The following is a 23,309-nucleotide window of genomic DNA, read 5'->3' as shown; positions in this document are numbered from 1 at the left end:
ATCCGTATTGTTAAAAGAATTTTTTTCGTTCCTAAAATGTTTGAACGAGTGTGAACTTTGCGGCCAGAGCGAAGCGAGGGCCGTAATTCACACGAGTTATATTTTTTCAAGAGGTAGGCAGGAAATACGCCAATTTTAGTAGACTATATAGGAGACTCATATTAGCTGTTAAACGTACCTCGCTGGACCTTCCACTCATAGCGCATGTTTTGTATGTTTTCTGTTATTTGACACTCATAGCGCTTTTTAGGAGACAATATAAAAGACTCGTAATAGAGTAAAATAGTAAAACATCGCTCGCTGGGCCAGCAACTCATAGCTCTTTTTGTTTCTGCAGAAAATTAAATTAAATTTGAGTAAAATGAAGCATGTGATGGCTGCTGTTTTCTAAATAAAAGAGACATTGATTTTTCATGTGAATATAATTTTGTGATCGTTGTTACAAGATATGGGAGAAATTATACTCAGACACTTTTCCTTGTTATCGTGATAACTTCAGTAATTTCTACCCGATTTTAAGTTTGTAGATGGATAATATTGGAGTAGTGAGGTTGGATTATAATTGTAAAAAAAAAAATATTCGACGAGTAAGTGAATCTGGATTTCTGGTTGGACAATCTAGAAGTCTAGAACAATCTTGCTTGATAACACGATAACTCGAGTAATTCTCAGAGGCTTCAAAAATCGCAGATTTGAAAATATTAAGTGTTTTCGACCAGTATCGTAATTCATGTGGTTAAATTCGAACATTGGACTTTATTGGATTGGTAATCTGCGATATACGACAATTTTTGCGTGAAATCGTGTTCTTAAAAGAATTTTTTTTGTTCCTAAAGTGTTTGCACGAGTGTGAATTTTGCCAGAGCGAAGCGAGGGCCGTAATTCACATGAGTTATTTTTTTTTCAAGAGGTAGGCAAGAAATGCGCCACCTGTTCAGCGCTTTTAGTAGACTATATAGGAGACTCATATTAGGAGTAAGACATCGCTCGCTGGACCTTCAACTCATAGCTCTTTTTGTTTCTTCAGGAAATTAAATAAATATAACTAAAATGGAGCATGTGATGACTGATGTTTTCTTAATAAAAGAGACATCGCCTTTTCGTGTGACTTTAATTTTGTGATCTCAAAAACACCACCTCATTTAAAAATGGTTAGAAAACTAAGGCTGGAATTATAGAAAAAAAAATCCAGTCAAGGGACCTGACCCACCCAAGAGGTGGGGCCTAGTTGTGACCAGGTGCACAACTTTTCCCGTCTCTCTCTCTCTCTCTCTCTCTGATATTGAACACAGCTAGAAATAAATGCGGTCAAAGAGATGTACCTAGCCAAAGTTATGAATGTTGAGGTAACCTGTCATCTACTTATTTTCGGAGTGGTGGATGCGGTTCTTTTTTTTCTGTTTTAAAAATAATTTTTTTTTATTTTCTGTGGAATTTTTAAAATAACGTCACTTCCCTTTTCGTGTTTTTTCTGAGTCATATCCAATGTTCATTATAATGAAAATGGCCGATAAGTTATCATACATACAATGGCAATAATAAAATACAATTGTGAAACGAACATATGAAAACGTAATTCATTTTAATGAGATGAAAATTGTTGCAGGAAATGTCCCAAAAATTATTTTTTTTTTGTGGAAAGTTTTAAATTATTCAATAATACAAAGGACACATTGTTTCCGAAAACAAAATGACATTAACTCATGTTTCGGGATGAAAAATTAATTTAGCATTGTTCAGTGGCCCCATTTCTCGCTGATGAGATGCATAAGGTTGACGGATTTTTTTTTCGGGTAAAAAAAGACGAGAAAAAATTTGAATTAAATAAAATTTTCGTTTTAAAATGAAATAAAAAAAAAGAACCGAAAAGGTTAGTACATGACACAATAGAATCTTTTCCTTTTTTCACTCCTGTTGAACAAGGCAAGACTGCTAAATAAATTACCAATGAAACTCGAATTTGTCCAAACCGCACTTAAACAACGAGACCGACGACGGGCTGTGCAAAGTTTTTTAATTACTGCAACAATCGAGAATGAAATTCATGTAGCAGGGTGACATTCATTTCAGTAAGTCTTCAACTGCTTGTCGAGTAAAATGAACGACGTTTATTACGTCTTAAGTCTACAAAGCATTCCTGATTATGGTAGAACGACAAAGTGTCGCATACATTCTTAGAACAATAAATGAGGCACGATTTATCGCACATACATGCTGTGGATTCTTTGTACCTGTGTTAAAAAGACTAGTATTCGGCATGGTTTAGAAATTCGGCCAAAAGAATGGGTTTTACTGTTCTAAATAATAGATTGTGAGTTTCTAAACCATGTCGAATAATGGTGTTTTTACACTTCATTGAACTCATTTTATCTATTTTGAATTTGTTTAAAAGGCTCGGTATAAATCAGTTTTTACCAGACCTGAATCCGAAAATCACAAACCTGACCTGAACTTTATATAATCTCATTTAGATTTGACCTGACCGCGCCTGTTGCAGATTTAACCTGAAATAACCTGAACTGTGCTGATACATTTGCATATTTATTTTTACTTTTCGTTGCCGCAGACTTCTAAGTTGTGTATTTTGTCCTTTGGTTTCTTGTGGCATATTTACATAACCAAAGGAACATATTTGTCAAGACGTTGTTATAATAACTTATGAAACAGATGAAGTCAGGTCAGGTCAGGAAAAATTAGGGTTAGGTCAGGTTTTTAATATTCAGTTTCAGGTCATATCAGGCCAGGGCCAGGTCTATAAGATCAGGTTCAGTAATTTATATTATCTATAGTTGAACGCATGAAAATCTAAAAAGTTAAAATGAGTTTTTTCTAATCCGGTTAACAAATGAAGAACTAGAATTTTAATGTTTTACTGTCTATGCTGAGAGTGTATTGGTGTGACTTTCCCATCTCTAGGCATGCACCAACATACTCTCAGCTATTACGGGAAAATATCGTTCATGATACTCCAATACACACTCGATGTGTAATTTCGCTTGGGCTTCGCACGCGCTTACGTGCAAATCTTGTATTATTATCTTGTATATTATCCAACTGTATTATTGGATGGAAATTATCGACACAAGCGAGCGTTTGATTCATCCCATCATTTTTGGAAACTGTTTTGAGGGATTTTTATTGTATCCTTCATCAGAATATGAAACGAATACTAAACAGAAGCTTTGGCCTGAAAATGACATACATCGTTTTGGTAACAATGGGCTACAACAAACAACAAGAAAAATTGCCTAAAATCAATGATATCAAAACGTAAAAAACTTTAAATTTTGGTTCGTCCCTGGAGGAAGTAAAATTTTAATTCGGGTTGGGTTTGGATCGATTTTCAATACATTTTTTGATAATGCATATTGGAAGTGGGAAATTTGTTCTGAAACTAGTTTTGTTCGAAAACGTGAGGTAGAGTTAACTTTACTTCACAGAGCCAAAACTTTGCCTCAGGTTTTTGAATAAAATACCTCACTTGGCAATGGGGTTAATGATGGCAAATCGGCTACGCCTCGATCGGCAAATTTCACACAAAAAGTACCATTTCCATCTTTTGCCCAATTGAGTTACAAACAATTTTTTTTTTTATTTTTTATCGATGGAGAACCTAATTATAAGACACTTTGTCTCGTATCATATGCCAAAAAAAGTTAAAACTTTTTTTATAAATCATTTTGAAAGTCACTAAAAACACGAAAATTCGAATAGAAATACAGTATGTCATCAAAAATTTTTGTATTTCGATTCGAATTTTCGTGTTTTTAGTGACTTTCAAAATGATTTATAAAAAAGTTTTAACTTTTTTTGGCATATGATACGAGACAAAGTGTCTTATAATTAGGTTCTCCATCGATAAAAAATAAAAAAAAAATTTGTTTGTAACTCAATTGATAAGTAATGTACTATTTGTTGGAAGACATAATGTACACAAAAAATTACCCAAATCACAGTTACGTAATAATTATTACGCATCACCAGCACTGCTATCGTCATAAAAAATCATCTTGTGCACACGCGACAAATCAAAAAGGACGCAGAAAATGAATTTTCCATGTACTAAACAAGGAAATTATAAAAGCGAACGATGTTGTAATGTTGTAATGCGTTTGAATTGTAAGGATAAATCCAAGACTTATGGTTCATTATTCTGCAGAAGAAATATAACAGTAAAACCGTTTTATACAGTCTTTGTAACGAAATTTCCTCGAAAAGCGGCTAAGATTATGTACATTTTACTGTGCAAAAGAATGCTTTCATTCAATTACACTTACAGCCTTACATCATCCGAATTCCATACAACTAAAGACGATAGTCTATAGACAAAGTGAATAAACGAAACCGCATCCACCTAACAATAAAGTAGTTTTTTTTTACAACAAATAAAAAGAGTGGAGCATTTTACCAGCATTTGCAGCACAATTTTCATTCAGTTCTCTTTTCCTTTTGTTGCACGAAAACGAAAACTGCAATGTTATTAAATATATCTCTGGTATACTCTTCCAGTGTGTAACGTAGATCAAAAATTCCACTTCACTTTAGCGAGACAAAGAATTTCTTAAAAGTAAAATGAAAAGTTACTGCTCGACAAAAAAAAAGAGAATTCAAAATATAAGAAAATAAAAACCGCAAATTCGAAGTGGTATCTAGCTTTTCGATGTTGTTTTTAGGTGTGTGTTTGTGAGTGTGTTTGTATATATATATATATATATATATATATACCTAGTACACCACTTCTCGTCTACATGTTACTAACTAATGTGTTAGGTACACTGGGAAAGAAAAGCTCAAACAGTTGGTGAATATTTCTTCATCCGTTACAACATAGAGCCCTTACGTTCAGGGGGTTTGGTTTATTAAGGTTTATTTATATCTAACTGTCTTTTTTAAATGGTATTTATACTCCAATTATGTACAGTTATGCTTCTGTTATTTGTACATTTTATATGTGGCAATGGCGCGAAGGATACTCTCGTATAATACGACCATAATCAACAAAAACCGCCACCGGCAACATTTTCTTTTATTTCTCATGAACATACATAGTTGTGTTTATTTACTACACACAGTTCAGGGAAAGCAAAGAGCAAAGTTTTTCGGCATCATTAGACTTGTACAAACGGAACGTAAGTGGGAGTGACATTAATATTGAGGATGTCCATTATTTTGATGAAAATTGAAACAGTGCAGAGAGGAATTTAGCTAAAGGTTTTTAATAATGATTCAAAATAGTCATATTATGGATCATAGAGACCGGCTCTGCGACGTAATCTTATATTAGATGATAAAAAAAGGGCATTAATGGAGTCAAGGATTTTTTGTGGCATTAGTTGAAATGTTGCAAAATGGAAGACGTGCGAGTCACATGTATATCCAGAGGGGCGAATATAACACAAAAATATGTTGAGTCTACTTTCAAGTTTTTGTCATATTACCTAACAGTGCTTTCGGTTATTTTTGTTGTACTTGCACAGCCTCCATGTATAAGTTTCAATGTGGCAAAGAAAACAACAAACACAATGAAGAATGTTTAAAAAAGAAGGAAGAAAAAAATGTTTTTTTTCTGTTGCGGCTATTTATGTACAATGATGAGGATTGTGGTGGCCTATATTATTTTATGTTTGGCGTCGAATATCCGTATAATATAATATGGCACTGTACCAGAGATGTGTATGTTAAGACACATAGTAAATAAAAATGTTTGCCAAGCCAGAAAGATATTATAATACATAATAGAATGTGACATTAATTTTTCCAAAATGAAACGATGCTAAATGATACAATTCATTTTAATAATATGCAAGAGAGACGAGAGAATACACTTTTTTCCTTTACCATTTTTTTTTGTTTTTTCTTTAGCGAAATGTTGGGGCGTATTACGTTATTAAGCAAACAACAATCGGGATTTTTGATGTTTGTTCAGAGAATTGCAATTTTTATATAATTTTAAATAACGTTTTATTTGGTTGTGTTGAATGAAAATATTTGTATGAAAAATATGGAGAATATCATTTAAATTGTGACAGGGGTGTATTTTAACATTGGTCGGAACGAAGATATATCTGAAAAGATGTGGGGTTTTTTTCTGGTGGGAAAAATGCCAACTGGACGTGCGTTTCGTTTCTTATTTTATTAATAGTTTCAAAAGCATGCTCTCGACAATTTCCATACAATGGTTCACAATATTAATATTAATATTAGAAACGAAATGGAACAGAATTACACTATCGTTAGGGTCGATTTTCGAGGCTTCGATATACGAATTTAAAAAGTAATAATCATAAAGCCTGGGCCCAGTTTCTGTTCAGAATTATCTACTGACCTTGGCATGTACAACTTGACTTTATTGACTAAATTGCCCCTTTTTGGAGAAACAGAGTTTTGTGCATTTGGAACACATAACGATTTATGACGCTAGAGGGGTGTTTGCTGGTTGATCCCAATATTCCCAGAATGAAATAAAAATAAAAAATGGACTTCAGAAGTACGTTGTACGAATTTTCGAAAACTATTTTCATGAAAATTTTATATACAAAAATAGGCTCACACCCTTGAACATTTTTCATCGTTTCATCAACATTTATGTGCATTAAAGCCGATAAAACAAAACAAGAATAGACCGGCTATAAGCCTAGTGAGGTCTTTTTTCTTTCTCTCAATTTTCTCACTTCTCGAGATACCAACTACCAAATACGTGAGTTACAAATAGGCAAGCAGTTTCTTCAGTCGATATCCAGCTGTTGAACAGTAAACATCACCACCATCGTTCTATCAGTTTCGTAGTCAACTACCAATTTTGTATTCAACTACCAAAATCAACTATTCAACAACCATTTTGGTATTCAACTACCAGTTTGGTAGTCAACTACCAAATTATCGAATTATAAATAGGCAAGCAGCCTAAATAATCTCATCAGTTGGTGTGCAGCTCTCAAACAGTTAACATCTCTACCACCTCTCTATCAGTATGGTAGTCAACTACCAAAAATTCAAGCTTTAAATAGGCAAGCAGGCAGAATAATTTTGTCAGTCGGTGCGCAGATCTCGAATAGTAGACATCTCTGCTGAAAATTACGTTTGGTAGTCAATTATAGCCTTGGTAGTCCAACTACCAACTACCAAATTTTCGAATTGCAATGTTAACTGTGAGCTATCGGTGATCAGATAACAAATAATTATTATTTGCCTGGTGTTGATATGCTCATGGTGGCTTTGCAGTTTTGAATGTCAATCCAGCTCGCAACTACCAACTACCAAAGCAACCAACTATTAAATTTTCGATTTATAAATAGGCGAGCATGTAGAATAATTTCGTCAGTCGGTGCGTAGTTCTCGAATAGTAAACATCTCTTCCCCAAAAATTACGTTTGGTAGTCAATTATAGCCTTGGTAGTCCAACTACCAACTACCAAATTTTAGAATTGCAATGTTAACTGTGAGCTATCGGTTATCAGATAACAAATAATTATTATTTGCCTGGTGTTGATTTTCTCATAGTGACTTTGCAATTTTGAATTTCAGCTGGCAACTACCAAAAATCTACCAAAACTATCAACTACCAAATTTTCGTTTTATAAATCGGCAAGCAGGTAGAATAATTTCGTCAGTCGGTGCGTAGTTCTCGAATAGTAAACATCTCTGCCGAAAATTACGTTCGGTTGTCAGATACCAACTACCAAATTTTCTAATTGCAATGCTAACTATGAGCGATCGGTTATCATATAAGAAATAATTATTATTTGCCTGGTGTTGATTTCCTCATAGTAGCATTGCAATTTATCATCGTGGTAGCCAACTACCAAATTCTCGTGTGGAAATAGACAAGCAGTCAGAATAATTGCATCAGTCGGTGCAAAGCCCTCGAAAAGTAAACATCTCGCTGGTAATTAATTCGGTTGTCAACTATCACCGTGGTAGTCAACTACCAAATTTTCGAATTGCAATGCCAACTATGAGCGATTGGTTATCAGATAACAAATAATTATTATTTGCCTGCTGTTGATTTGCTCATAGTAGCATTGCAATTTTGAATCAAGGCTGTTATCGTCTCATTTTTTATTTGTGACACAGACACATGGACGGACAGACAGACAGACAGACAGACAGACAGACAGACAGACGGACAGATGAAGTGTTCACAATAGGGTTTTTTTCTAAAAGAAAAAAGACCTAAAAAAGATAAAAACCAGGGTAAATCCGTGTTGGGTTGTCCATTAATGACATTATCCAAAAATTATAATTTTTTACTCCCACTTTACACTCGTCGACAATTTATAAAATTCTCAATATACGTCTTTATAAATCATCTTCAAGGACGTTTGAAATGCCATCGACGACGTTAAGAAATACTGTCAACGTTTGAAAAAATTCATACAAATGAATGATTGAACGAAACATTTAACGAAACTTAAATGAGGTTACGTCTGAAAGTACCGTAACTTGAAGATGTTCTATTGAATGTGTAAGAATCAAAAATGTTCATAGTTTTGACGCTGTTCAAAATTACGCGTCATGACTGATTTGTAGCCACTCGAACTAGCGTTCCGTTGAACATATTGGTAGACTTTGTCAATGTTTGATCTATAAACCGGCCAGCTTTAACGTGAAGTTGATCTGTTTAAAGATTGATGTTTAAATCCCAACCTATCCACCATCATTTAATGGGCCAGATAATTTATTTATTACATTTTTCGAAAAGAACTTAGTTAATATTGGTATTTAAAGGTTCAGGTTATAGTCAAACTAGTTTAGTCAGAGGCTATTTTTGGGAAACCATTTTCGTGAATTTTCCTAGAATTTTCTTAATTTAGGAAATGCATGAAACATGAGGAGAAAATGTGGGAAAATGTTTTCCCAAAAATAGTCCAAAAATAGAGTTTAGCTTTCTTTTTCAATTAAAGTTTGGTTTCAAACAATTTTGTGATAACTAGATTTTCGTCGTCTGCAGATTTCTCTATTCTCTATCTGATAGCACGTTTTAATTTCAATTTTCGATTATTGTTTTTTGATTGAAAGAGCACATCTTAATACATCAGTAGATTGGATTTTACTTACACATTACATTCAACTTTATGGAATCCTCTAGTGCAGAATTTGGAAGACGTGGATTTGAGCCCTCACATTTCAGCATCGTTCCATCATCATCTGGTAATGGACGAAATACTAACGTCGAGGTAATGGCTGTGCCATTTGCAGTCATTGTTGCCTGTAACAAAAAATATGCACAAATTCCGTGAAAACGAACTGAGTCATATTGTGATTGAAAGTTTTTTTTTTCCCTAGTAGTATGCCGTGTGTTATACCTTTCTTCGTGTAAATGGTCGATTATTTTGTGTCCATCGAATGTCTGTTTCAGGAATTGATCCGACAACGACACAATTGAGTGTGTACTCCATTTCGGATGCAAATTTTTTCGGCTTTGCTGTTATATTGATTGATGTGGGTTTTACTGGAAAATATAATTAAAAGTTTACAATTTGCACAAATGTGCACGCACGTATGCATACACGTCGAGGTTATACACAATAAAAATATGTATCCAACAACAGCCGAAATTCATTTCACATTTGAGTTCATTTCGTTTTTTTTTTTGCTTTTTTTGGAAACGAAACTCAAATATGCGCAATAAAATATCATCAACATATTGAAACAGACACCACACCGGAAAATTGTTCCACATTTTCAAATGCCTGGCAGTTATAAATTTTATTTCATTTTTTTCACTTTAATGGACAATAACACACAAAATTATATTATTTATTTATATAAAAACGGAATTATTGCCAGAAATCACATAAAAAATATTTCCAACTGATATCACTCCCAAATTGACCACGGTTATAGTTGATGTAGGTACTTAAAATGTTTCAGATTTAAATAACAATGCCGTATGGAATAATTATAATTAGTTTAATGTAACTGAAAATGAAAAATAACTAGATTCGGTAGCAACTCATTTCATCAGAGACAGAGAGAAAGAGAGAGAGAGAGAGAAGGAGAGAGAAAAAGGAACATTATGTTGTGTGAATAATAATGTATTTATTCCCACGGTTTAGGTGTAGTTTCATCGGTATAAAAGTGTGAAACTGCACAAGCTTATTTTGTTCATCATACAGATAAAATACTCATCATGCAGAAACCGCATACTGATGCATGGGGTAATGGAATAGTCTCACCCGATGAGAAGCCCACGCGAAACTTTCATTTCAGACACTGCAAATCATCTGCTATCGACAGCGTTCCAACGAACCCCTGGTCGATAATGTTCCTCAACTGATGTAGCTGTAATTTTGTAGGAAAACTTCACTTCCTTGACTTTCGAGGATTCTTCCAAAAGCCTATATGAAGTTTGTATTTTTTTTTCTTTTTTGAAGGTCTATGTATCAAGATCTATCGATACATACCAAAAACAAGGCATCAGAACAGTCGGAGCGTTTGCTGCGACTTAGCCCCGTACAACCCGTAATCCTATTTCGTCCGCAACCATAATACGTCCGTAGCCCTAATAAGCCCGGAACCCTAATACGTCTACAACCCTCTAATGCGTCTGTTACCAAAATGCAAGTCAAGTTGGGCATTGTCAAATTTACTGAAACTGTTCATTTTTAAAATTGCGCATAGCGCAATTACGAAAGCCCGTACGAAGTACCTTTCAAATAAAACCAACAATTTACGACATTATTTTAGAAACCCAAAATTTTTTGCCAACTTTCCATTGGGTATTCAGTTACCTCTCAAATGAAACAAAAACTAGCAAAATCAGTTGAGATTTACTCGATTTATGTGCAAAAAACACTTAGGGCCGAGTAGCGGCCTTAGTCCAAGGACCCAAATTTGAAACTTTTTTTGCCATCATTCAATTCGGCATTCAATTATCTCTCAAATGAAACAAAAACTAGCAAAATCGGATGAAATTTACTCGATTTATGTGCAAAAAACACTTAGGGCCGAGTAGCGGCCTTTGTCCAAGGGCCCTAATTTGAAACTTTTTTTGCCATCATTCTATTCCGCATTCAATTATCTCTCAAATGCTACAAAAACTAGCAAAATCGGATGAGATTTACTCGATTTATGTGCAAAAAACACTTAGGGCCGAGTAGCGGCCTTAGTCCAAGAGCCCAAATTTGAAACTTTTTTTGCCATCATTCTATTCGGCATTCAACTATCTCTGAAATGAAACAAAAACTAGCAAAATCGGATGAGATTTACTCGATTTATGTGCAAAAAACACTTAGGGCCGAGTAACGACCCTTGAGCCCTCCCAACAAGCCCACGTTGCATCTTACCCAAAAACAATGTTCAGCAACTTTGTTCTACTCGTCAATACCTTTCATTTAATATATCACAAGCAGCTATTGCGTGCGTATTTCGGTAGATATCGTCCAAAGACTGAAAAACACCTATAGGGCCCTAGCTCTGGAGGGGCCGACCCTACCATGCCCATTTTCGAACTTGACCTTACTTTTGTCGATACCAGTCGGGGAAAAAAAGAATTTTGAAAAAATGTTGTGATTTACTCAAGCTAGAGGGGTCACGGACGGACGGACGGACGGACGGACATTTTTTTTATTGCTGATTCGTCATCTATGAACATAGCCAAATGCTTTGCCCTTACTGTCTGCTTCCAATTCGACGTGTTACAAACGGCATATTAATCTTATAAGCCCCCAGTACTTCGTACGGGGCTAAAAAGTTTAACAAATTGATACGACCAATTTTCGTAGGCTGTTTTTCAAAAGAATCCCTCTTCTTTAATTTCCAGACATACTGTATGCCGCACACAGCAACAATTTGTTGCCAAACTATATTTTCCCCATACACACTCGATCTCAGCTTTCCAATGAACCAACATATTTTCAGGATTTTTCCTCGTAATTTTCCACAAAAAGAAGATTCTTGAATTTTAGAGTAAAAGACTTTTTCAAGAATTTCGAGAATTTTCTCAAATTTCGAGATATTTCAAGACTTCATTTTTTGAAAATAGTCACATATGTTCATCCCGTTCTGTGCCATAAAATTTGTATCGACATTCTCGAAGTCTGATACCGAGAATACTGCGATTGGTACCAATTATTAACCTGGTTCATCAGGATAATCAAAGAAAAGTGCGTATCTACTCGCTTGAAACCCTGGTAAAAATCAGTCCGACTTCGTCGAGGTTGTTTTTTTAAACGACATCCCTCTTTTACGATTCATGTAGCGTGCATTTAGTTTTATTTACCGAGCGTCTGAAAATCCGATATGTTTACCGTAATGAGTAATTTTATAGTCTAGAGCCGAGAGGTATATTCGAAATTTCCTTGCCATACCAAAAAAACAACCTTCAAATTTTTTTTACCATTCCCCGGTATATGTATAATATGCAGTGTCTTTCAGTCAATTTTATCCGAGAATGTTATTTTAACTCAAGCAAGATTTTGTTATAAATATTTTCATGCTCGATTGCTGTTTGTGGATGTATAGTTTCATTTATGTGTCATCAATATTTTGATATGCCCCAGTACATGTCTTCTTTCATCTTCGTCATAAATAAATGTATTATACGACAAAGAAAACATGTAACATATATACTTACATAACATGTCCAATCGGACAGTTCTTTCAGCCGGTGGCACTAGTTTTGTATTAGATGCTTGGCATTTATATGTGGTATTGAATGCGTCTCGGGTTACATGTTGTACCTCAAGGCGATTAACTATAACATGACGGCCCATTGGTATGCCACCGGAAGTTTGAACAGGTTGGGTGCCATTATACCACGCAACAGCCGGCTCTGGACGACCTGAAAATGAAATAAGCATTTACATGTAGTAGTTGTGGGCCATGATATGCGTTTAACTGACACAAAACACAATTTTCAGTCAAGAAAGAGATTTCGCTTTTAAATTTCAATCGAAGCCGAAAACTTACAAAACCAATGTCTAAATACAAAAAATCATTTTCGATGCTTTGGTCAAGCACTCAATTTTGGATTCCAATAATAAAAGTGGAACTCAAATATGTACACTAGAGAGAAGTTTCAAGCTCTCAAAATTCCCTTTAAGCTAAACAACTAATTGACATGCTGATTTCTGTTTGTAATGTACAAATGAATGTCGATCGAATATCGTTGTAAGAACTAATTAAAAACTCTATTCCATTTCTGAATCAAATATTAATTTGATGAAACACTCAAACGTTGGTTCAACGAACATTTTGCATTGTTTTTTCGTTCTTTCTACTTAACTGAAAGGTAAAAAAAAAGTATTTTGACGAACAAACAACATATTCGATTACTAACTTGACCCTTCAACCTTGCAAGAAAAGAATCCTTTGTTTTCTAATAATTTTTCTTCAAAAGGGAAGAAAGTTGTGTTAATTAATTTCATGCAAACAAAAGTTTTGTTTGATGTTTTTAAATAAGAACCTGAGGCTTTTAATAATTTAAAACTTTTTTTTTCTCTTCTTCTTCTTTGTCATGTTTAATTTTCTTTTCTTCGCTCTTTTAATGACACTGTTTCTGAATATTACGTGTCCAATTCAGCTACTTGCTGGATATGGAAAAGTTGATTATTTATTTAGGATGCTGAAAAATTCCCTTTTTATGTTTCAATGATAAAACTTCATTTTTCCCCCTTTATAAGGAATACTTAATCTTACCAGTCATGAAAATTGCAAAGATTGAATTCGGTATACCTTTTAAAATGCAGGTAAAAGTAGAAGTCTGCAGTTTTGTATTTACGGAACATTATTTCCTAGAAAAGGTGTTGATGAATGTTGACAGATTATGGCACTGCACAAAGTCAAATGCTGCAGCATGACATCAACTTATAGCAGAGCTGCGATATTTGTACTCTTTAAAATTGGTCATATTTTCATCTATTTCATTGAACATGTTCAGCGAGTAAACGTACAGAAGATGCAAAGTATACAAAATTTTACTCGACATAAATAAACAGAAAATCGATTGTTCATTTAGGTTAGACTCATAGTTATGGTCTGTAATCAGCGAAGTTTGATGGAAATATATTTTCTTAATGAAATGAAAAGTACAGAGGGACGTCATACAAACGAAACCGTTTATATGGCTTTATATGGTTTTGCCACTACCACAAACGTTCCTGTAGCTATTATGAACCAACAGTATGAATAAGCTAAGTAGTTTTGTTTGTATGAGTGGACCAGCTGAAAATCAACTGAAGCAAACTTTTACTTAAACTTCGATTCATATTATAATTTTTCGCGGCATTCGATTTAGGTATTGCCTCTGTCAAATTTTGTTTCAATTCTATCGACTTCCTTCTCAGCAAATTGAATTTGCTGCTCTACGTACATTGGCTGAAGAGTGAAACAGTTCAAGTCAATCGAATTTCCGTCTAAATTTGTTTCAGTTGTCTTGCCAGCTGGTCCACTCACACAAACACACCGCATATACGTCTTTATAAGGGTTTCAATCCTCTCGCGTGATCATCGCACAACCGTAGAAGTGTTGTTGTATGAGTGAACCAGCTGGTAAATCAGCTGAAGTAAATTCCGACACATATTTAACTTCAACTGTATCTCGTCGATAATCTGAATTCAGACGGATGTTGTTTGACTCTCAAACTTTTTTCTCAGTTTTTTTGTATCAATAATCCCAGCTCCAAAACCACACCAATGGTTTGAACTCTAGACAAAGTCCATCTGTAATATTTTTAAGCTAGGGTTTCTCACTTAAAATTCTAGTTTGTGTTAACTGGGTTGAAAAACTGTATAATCAAAGCGTTGAAAGCGCTCAGAACACGGCAACTTTAATTTTCGATTGTAAATGAAGAGCATTCAACAACTTAAATGTAGGCATCAGCAAATAAGTTTTCAGCATAGCAGCAAAGGTTACGTTTAATCGTTCTTTGAATGAAAACCGAAAATAAAAAATCTTTGTTCTTTTCCATTCTTTGGCTCTTCACAAAATTTAATACACAAAATTGAAGAAAAAAGGAGACTGAGAAAATCTGAATATAAATTGATTGCATGCCCCGAAACCCGGAAACATGCGAACCCATGCTGGGTTTTCATTTCCTTCAAAGAGAAGGTTTGAATGGAGAGAAAATGGAAAATACATTTTTTTTTGTTCAAAAGAATTCATTTAATAAAATATTCACAAAAGAAACAATCACAATGTTATATATCGTCCTTACATTTATACGTAAGTTTAACATTTCAACTTCGTTAAAAGAATATATTCGCAGTTCGAGGGAAAAAAAATCATGGATACGAGCAACTAACCAATGAGTAAGGGAAAACTTACATTTTCTGTTTCCAAACCGAATTAATGTAAACAAACCGTCAGAACAGTCGGAACGTTTGCTGCGACTGAGCCCCGTACGACCCGTAAACCTATTGCGTACTTGACATTATTGTCCCCCTAGTTCGGCATGCGCAATTTTAATGAAACTGTTTTTTTATCACTAATGCCTAAAACATCCCTCACATATTACGAATTACTTCTCTGTTAACAGAAACTCTTTAAGTACCATTTTTCCGAAGATATATCCAAGGATATATCACTTTTACTAATATTACTAATATATTACTAATATAAATAGTACTAATATTCGTTAATACATTTCAAACAAACAAAAAATCAAGAAATTCGGTCAAAATTTACTCGAGATATTGCCAAAAAAACACCACCTTCACTGTAGTTGCCGGATATGAACTCACTCCAAGGGAGCTAGCTCACGCTCCGGTGAACCAAATTTCATAAATTTTTTTTCCTGGTACGGTCAATACCTATCTAATTGAATTGAACTAAATTGAAATATATTGATGAGACTAGAAGTCAGAATTAACTGTTGATGTGATATGTAAGACAAGGAAACAGAACTGAATTGATGGACTGAATGTAAAATTAATGTCAAACTGTGATTGGTCGGCCCTGTTAAGTAGACATTAAAATCAAGAAATAAATAAATAATAAACAAAATCTGTTGAAATTTGGCCGACCTACAAGCAAAAACTGCTGGTTCACATCAAGGGCTCAACTCACGAGTCGGTCATCCAATTTCCATAAACTTTTTTTTGTCGATCGGTGTTGTAAATACCTTTCATTTCACGTATCACTTAAAGCACTTATTGGGCCCCAGCTCAGGAGTGATCGACCCAAATATGCCCATTTTAGTATGGGGTCTCACGCCATTGTCATTACCTACCTATCAGGGAAAAAAGAATTTTTAAAATCGGTTGCGTTTTACACAAACGGACAGATCCGTGGACATTTTTTTTTATTGTGGATTTTTACCGTCTGCTTCGAATTACACATGTTACACACGGCATGGTGTTCTTATAAAAGCCCCCAGTACTTCCTACGGGGCTAACAAATATTTTGGTCCGCAAACATAAAATGGTGTATTATTCCATGTAGGTTATATGCAAACATTTTGTTTTTTCGTCAAAATCTTAATCCTTTTCTTCGTTTGATTTCTTCGATAAATAATTGTTCAAAATCAGCAATAAAATAATCTCAACCGTAGTGTGTACATACCACAATTTTAGTAAAGGAACAATAATGGCAGAAAAAAAGGGAAAAAATAAACAAGCAAATAGGTTACTGATGAAAATCTCAATATCAGCAAATAAACCATAACGTAACGAAATATTCGGAGGTACTAAATATTGCGATGGCAACATTTCAGATGACAGTACAACATGGAAACAGAACCATAGATGAAACAATGTACAAAAGAAAACAGTATGCTGTCGCACCTGTATTGTATTTAAAAGCTCAAGCGATTTGTCGGACTCATAAATAGACCCAAACATTACTTTATTGACAGAACAAAACTAACAAAATAGGAAACGACTGTTTTTATATTTCGTTTTACTTGTTTTCCAAGTTTCGTAAACTTATATCGTCAATTTGCTATACATTTATACGTTTGCTGTGGATTTGAGCAAATAGCGAAACCATTATCTTCAGCTACGATTCCAAGAAGCTTAAGTCTCAGGAGGGAGATACGGCATGTTATTGATAATTACCCTGAGGAACGACGCTTTAAATGTTATCATTTGCCACATAGACGGAGATAGACTGGATTTACGTATAGCCAAAGCGATGAAGCGAAAATAAACCGTATGGTACGTGCGAATGACGTGTATACTAATGGCAGAGTATTTGGGTTAAATGATAAGACGTTGTGTGGTTGGTTTTACGAACTAAACTTTATTCTCGTAGTCGTTCCTAATATAAATGTAGCTAATTGACTCTATGTACATGATATAAAGGTGGTGAATATGAACATAGTCGGGTTCCTCTCAACACCCTCACTTTTTAAAATTTTTGATTACTCCTTTGATGAAAATTTAATTGAAAGTTTAAGCAAAAATACCAAAAAGAAATTTATTCAAAATCGTACTCGATTCAAAGAATGCAAAAAAAAAAAACTTTAACGGATTTACTCAAAAAAATTGACTGCAACGCAAAATGAATGAAAAAAAATTTTAAAACCACAAACCCATTTCCTTGGTACAAAATTCGTGTTTGTCCTTGGTTACAGCCTTGGTCAAATTGTCTGCAGCCATTTCGTTTGTTGAAACATGATCAATGGCAACAGTACCATCTCCGACTTTTTCGCGTATATAATGATGACGGATATCTATGTGCTTTGTACGTTGCCTGTATCCATCGCATGTTGCCAAATCTATTGCGCTTTGGTTGTCACAAAACAGCTGAACTGTTTCGTTTAAACTGTTGTCCAATTCGCGACCAAATTGTTTCAACCAAATTGCCTCTTGAATACATGACGCCAATGACATATATTCAGCTTCCGTACTTGATAAAGCGACTGTTTGTTGTCTTTTGCTATACCAAGAAATAGCTCCATTTGAAAACTTGAAAAAATGCCCACTGCACGAACGACGTTTATCCACATCCGATGCCCAATCCGAATCCGTATAACCGATCAGATTTCCGTTGCCTTGACTCGAATAGTGGAGCTTGAATTCGATCGTTCCTTTGAGATAACGAACGATTCGCTTCACCGCTTTCCAATGAACTGCTCGGTGTTTTTGATTGAATCGACTGACATCGCTGACGGCAAAGGCAATATCCGGTCTGGTTCCCTGCACCAGGAACAATAAACAACCAACGAGCTCTTGATACGGAACACTTCCTGTAATATCGACATCCTCCTCCTCGTTTGTTGTTGAATTGATCGATAGCTTTTGGTTAACGTCGCTCGGTGTTGAAACTGGTTTGCAATCCTCCATTCGAAAACGACTCAACACATCTCTGATGTACGCTGATTGATCCAATCCAATCCCGTCCTCGGTGTAGGTGATACGGACGCCAACACAATTTGTAGCTTGCCCCATTTCTTTCATTTTGAAAGTTGAACTCAACGACTTTTTTAACTTTTTCAAAACCACTTCGTCTTTCCAGAATATAAAGATGTCGTCGACCCAGATTGCCAACAACAAATCCAACGATTTCGTATAAAAAACGCACGGGTCCATTTTCGATTGGTTCAGACCGAATGACTTTAGCGCTTTTACCAATTTGATATTCCAGACACGACCAGATTGTTTCAGGCCGTTGATTGCCTTATTCAACTTGCATACACGGCTTGTACCATCTTTGAAACCTTCAGGCTGTTCGATGTATATTTCCTCTGTCAGGTCACCTTGCATGAACGCCGTAACTGCATCCATTTGGTCGATCTTCAGTCCATTTTTCACCGCCAGTGCAATGAGAAATCGTAGAGACGTGTGACGAACGACCGGCGAGTATGTTTCGATGTAATCAACGCCATATCGTTGCGAACAACCCTTCGCAACCAATCGTGCTTTGTGACGAATTACGTTTCCTTTATCGTCTCTTTTCAGTTTGAAAACCCATTTGGTCTTCACAGGCTTTCGACCAGGCGGCAGATTAACCAAATTCCAGGTGTTGTTTTCGTCCAACGAATTAATCTCATCTTCCATGGCAACCTTCCATTCACTTGCATTATGGCTCGAGAAAGCTTCTTGAACTGTCAACGGTTCAGCATCTGTCGGTTGTACTTTCGCTGATAAAACGTAACGGTTGAGCTGCTGATGCCTCACAAACATTGTCGCATCGTTCATTTCGCTTTCGTTTGGCTCGTAGTTCGGATCCGCCATAGTGTCATCGAATGATTCCTCCTCATCCGAAAATTCTAGACCCGAATTGTACTCATCATCGTCCGAACTCGACGACTCTTCGATGACAACACCCGATTCGTTTCCATTTGATCGTTCCATGTCATCGACTTCGATTTCCCTCACTGAAACGAATTCATTGTTCGGATTATCGATCGGGTCAATTACCTTTTCCAAAAATATCACGTCGCGACTGATTAGCAACTTCTTGGTAATTGGATCGATGCATCGGTAGCCTTTACGGTCGTTGTCCATCCCAACGAAAATTAACTTCTTTGACTTGTGGTCCCATTTCTTCCGTACTTGCTTTGGAACATGAACCATAACGTGCGAGCCAAACAACTGAAGCTGGCCCAAATCGACTTTCACTCCTGACCATACTTCTTCCGGTGTACTTCGAGGATGAGCAGTGCACACTGAACGATTAATGAGGTAAACTGCCATATTCGCCGCTTCTGCCCAGTAAGATTTGTCCAGATCGGCATCGAATAGCAAACATTTTGCCCGTTCAACTATGGTTCGATTCATTCTCTCGGCGAGACCATTTTGCTGCGGTGTGTACACTACAGTACGTTGATGCTGTATTCCACTTTCCACACACACTGTATCGATCGACTTATTGCAAAATTCCAGGCCATTGTCCGTGCGGAATATCTTGATTTTGCGGTTGAATTGATTTTCTGCCCAAGCTTTGAACTCCAAAAATTTCTTTGCAACTTCACTTTTTTGACTTTAGGAAGTAGATGAAAATTTTCCGGGAAAAATCGTCGATGAACGTAAGAAAGTAGCGCGCACCACCAATAGAAATCTTTTCCATATCGCCACACAGGTCTGCATGAATCATGTCCAGAATATTTTTCGTATTCTTCTTGTACTTGTTGCTCTTGAACGGCAGTCGACTTTGTTTACCTAATGCACAAATCTCGCACGACTTCAACAATTTCGAATCGTTTTGAAATTTGACTCCATCCACAGCTCCATCACGCATGCTGCACATACTTTGATAATTCAAATGGCCCAAACGACGATGCCACTTCACCAAATTGTTGTTGTTTACGTTCAAAAAATTGCTGTTTACAACAGCTGACGACTCGAATTTGTATACACCATCTGACTCTTTGCACTGAATAACAACATCATTGTTTCGGTTGAATATCGTACAGCCGTTATGATCAAAAACCACTTTGTTGCCATTCTTCACTACGCTCGACACTGATAGAAGATTGACCGATAAATCTGGTACGTGTAGACAATTTTTCACATCGATTCTGTTGTTTGAAACATTCAAATCCAAATTGCCCATACATTTAACGTCCAAATTTGAGTTATCAGCAGTCATCACTTTATCGACATTGCTCTTCGATTTGTTCATAACAATGTCTCCATACGGTGTCATATTTCGTCCACTACCACTATCAACATACCACTCGTGCTTTCTCTTTTCATCCTTAACTTGAGCTGAAAACGCCGTTGAAAACACCACTTTGGCCGTAGTATTTTGTTGATTCGATGCGTGAACAGACGAACCAGCAGTTCCACTTTGTGATGAATTGTTTGATTTTTTCTCCTTCTTGCAGTCGATGGCTTTGTGATTTCTCCCACCACAATTGAAACACGAAAAACCTTTCTTGCTCTGTTTCGGCTTCGGTTTCTTATTCGTATACAACACATTCCCTTTCACATTATTGGCGCCAATTTCCGAATCGAGCAATTTTTGCTTTATCATGTCGGCTGTTATTTCAACGCCACTTCCTTCGATGCTCATGATAAACGGCTTGAATTCCTCTGTTAATCCAGCCAGCAAAATCGATGCTATCCATTCGTCGCCAATTTCAAATCCAATGCTGCTTAGCCTGTTTGAAATGTTCATGATTTCCTCCACATAGGATTGCATAGAATTCATCTCTTCCAAACGAACAGACATTAGGGCGCGCAACAAACCCGTTCTCCGCAGTAAACCTTTGTCCTCGTACATGTATTCGAATATCCTCCAAATTTCCAGCGCACTTTTTGCTTTACGAATATGAACCACCAATGACTCGTGCACACTTAGCGATAAAATCGACTTCGCTTCGATGAGTTTTTCAGGATCATTTTCACAAGACACATCCGGTAAATTCGGCTTTGGCTTTATGCTTTTATCCAATTTCTTTAGTGCGAAATAATTTTCCATTTGGAATTTCCAGTAATGAAAATTATCCGATCCCGTTAACTTCTTGAGATCAAATTCAGGTTTCTTCGCCATATTCGTAGATCACACAAAAATATTTGATGAAATTTGGCCCAATTTGTAGATATATGCAAATTATTCGAAACTTTTTAAATAATTTTTCTTTGTTTAAAATTATTTAACTGGCCTGCCCATAACCTAATGGCAGAGTATTTGGGTTAAATGATAAGACGTTGTGTGGTTGGTTTTACGATACGAACTAAACTTTATTCTCGTAGTCGTTCCTAATATAAATGTAGCTAATTGACTCTATGTACATGATATAAAGGTGGTGAATATGAACATAGTCGGGTTCCTCTCAACATACATAATTTCACCATACACACATTCCAGTCAAAACATGACGTACGGTCAAATAATTTAAAGGCCTATCGAATACACTCAACGCACTTCAAGTATGAGTGGTCCTCTAAATAGGGTACTGAAACTGGACAGTGTATCGAACAAATTTTGACACTGTAGAAAAATTCGGGCAATTTTTTCATACAAAATAGTATTCTATTTGGCAGCTGTCATTAATAGCACTTTTGCTTGAAGTGCGTTGATACACTTCATATTTTACCTTAGATTCACTTTCGAATGAAATCGTGTTTGGTACAGCAGGTCTACATTTTATGTCTATATGTATTCGCAGATATAAGTTGAAATACTATGCTTTAAAGGTTAAAATGGCAATCGTTTCTAATTTAAAAAAAAAAATCAAATTTTAGGCAACAACGGTTTATGTTAATAAAATGTTTAATTTACGTCGCTCAGACAATTGCTTAAAATCGCTCGTTTCATTCACATTAGACAATTTTTAATGCTAAAGAGTACTTGTGGTACAAAGGATCTTCGATTTTTTTTTATCAATTGAAACGAGTGGCTGACTTCATTGAAACAAAACCGCATTTCATATAGGTACGGTAAACATTCGAAATCGATGTTATAATTCGAAATATTTGCATTTATATACCATGTGCACAGCGGCGACTTTGTGCTTAAACGAAAAACTTTTCACCAAACAAAAAGAAACGAATCACATAAATTTAGATTGGCACATAAATAAAAGCTTTCCAAACATTTTAAACGTGCTTTCCAATGTAAAGATGTGTTTCATAATATTGAATAGTTTCCGTTTTTTTTGTGGGGTCTGGGTGTCTCAGAAATATAGTTTCTACATGAAATTTGAAGATTGTAGACTTCACGTAAGATATATCAGTTGTTTTATACGAAACTTTAGAAATTCAATGACATGACAAGTTTTGCGGATATATTTTTTGTGGAAAATTTTGTTTGCCTGTTGATTTTAATCATCTCATCAGTTCAACAAATATTAGAATTTGATTGAACGGTTATTGAATGTTGATTGTGTAGATTATATTGGCTTCCTATTTATAACATTTGATATTATCGTTTACGTAGTGCTTTTTCAGCGCCTAGGGATATTTCGGGAATTGGTGAATGTCGCTAGAAAAACTTTGAGACATTGTTCCCATTCGACTTTTTATGAGATCAAACTAATTTGATTCCTTATGGATTAAAATCCGTTTGGCAGTCCTGAAAAAAGTGTACATCCTTTATGTAAGACCAACCAATTTTGTACCTAAGTTTGCTGCAGCTGTTCCACTCAACAATCATACTGCTAATACGTATTGAGCAATGTGTTTATATGAATGGACCACCTTGCAAAACGGCTGATGCAAACTCTGACACAAATTTGGTTGACATTAACTGTAAACTGTTTTCATAAAAAGACATGAAAATATCGTCATTTAGTCGTTCACAAGAAGTGATTCATGCATACAGAAAACCAAACATTTTGGAAGACTTGGATTGTGGTCCCATTTTAATGGAAAATGCATTTCGGACACAGGAAAGACATCTAATTAAAAATTAACATCTACACCACCAGGAAATGAGTTCACTTCTCATCTTGCTCATAATGCAACGTTGATTGTAT

The 23,309-nt window shown here is 35.5% G+C and overlaps 1 protein-coding gene across 1 annotated transcript in view; it reads right to left on the bottom strand.

Moving 5' to 3' along the window:
• Positions 1-23,309, bottom strand: part of LOC119069177 — a 329,111-nt gene that overhangs the window by 61,020 nt on the left and 244,782 nt on the right. The window contains exons 7-9 of the mRNA XM_037173104.1: positions 12,578-12,784; positions 9,306-9,451; positions 9,058-9,208 (exon numbers count right to left, since the gene is read on the bottom strand). Of these exons, the coding sequence (XP_037028999.1) occupies positions 9,058-9,208; positions 9,306-9,451; positions 12,578-12,784 (504 nt within the window). The remainder of the gene's footprint in view (positions 1-9,057; positions 9,209-9,305; positions 9,452-12,577; positions 12,785-23,309) is intronic.

The sequence above is a fragment of the Bradysia coprophila genome (assembly GCF_014529535.1).
Source record: "Bradysia coprophila strain Holo2 chromosome X unlocalized genomic scaffold, BU_Bcop_v1 contig_26, whole genome shotgun sequence".
NCBI lineage: Eukaryota > Metazoa > Arthropoda > Insecta > Diptera > Sciaridae > Bradysia > Bradysia coprophila.
Note: the sequence above shows the minus strand (reverse complement) of the source record. Positions and strands in the feature narration are given on the sequence as shown.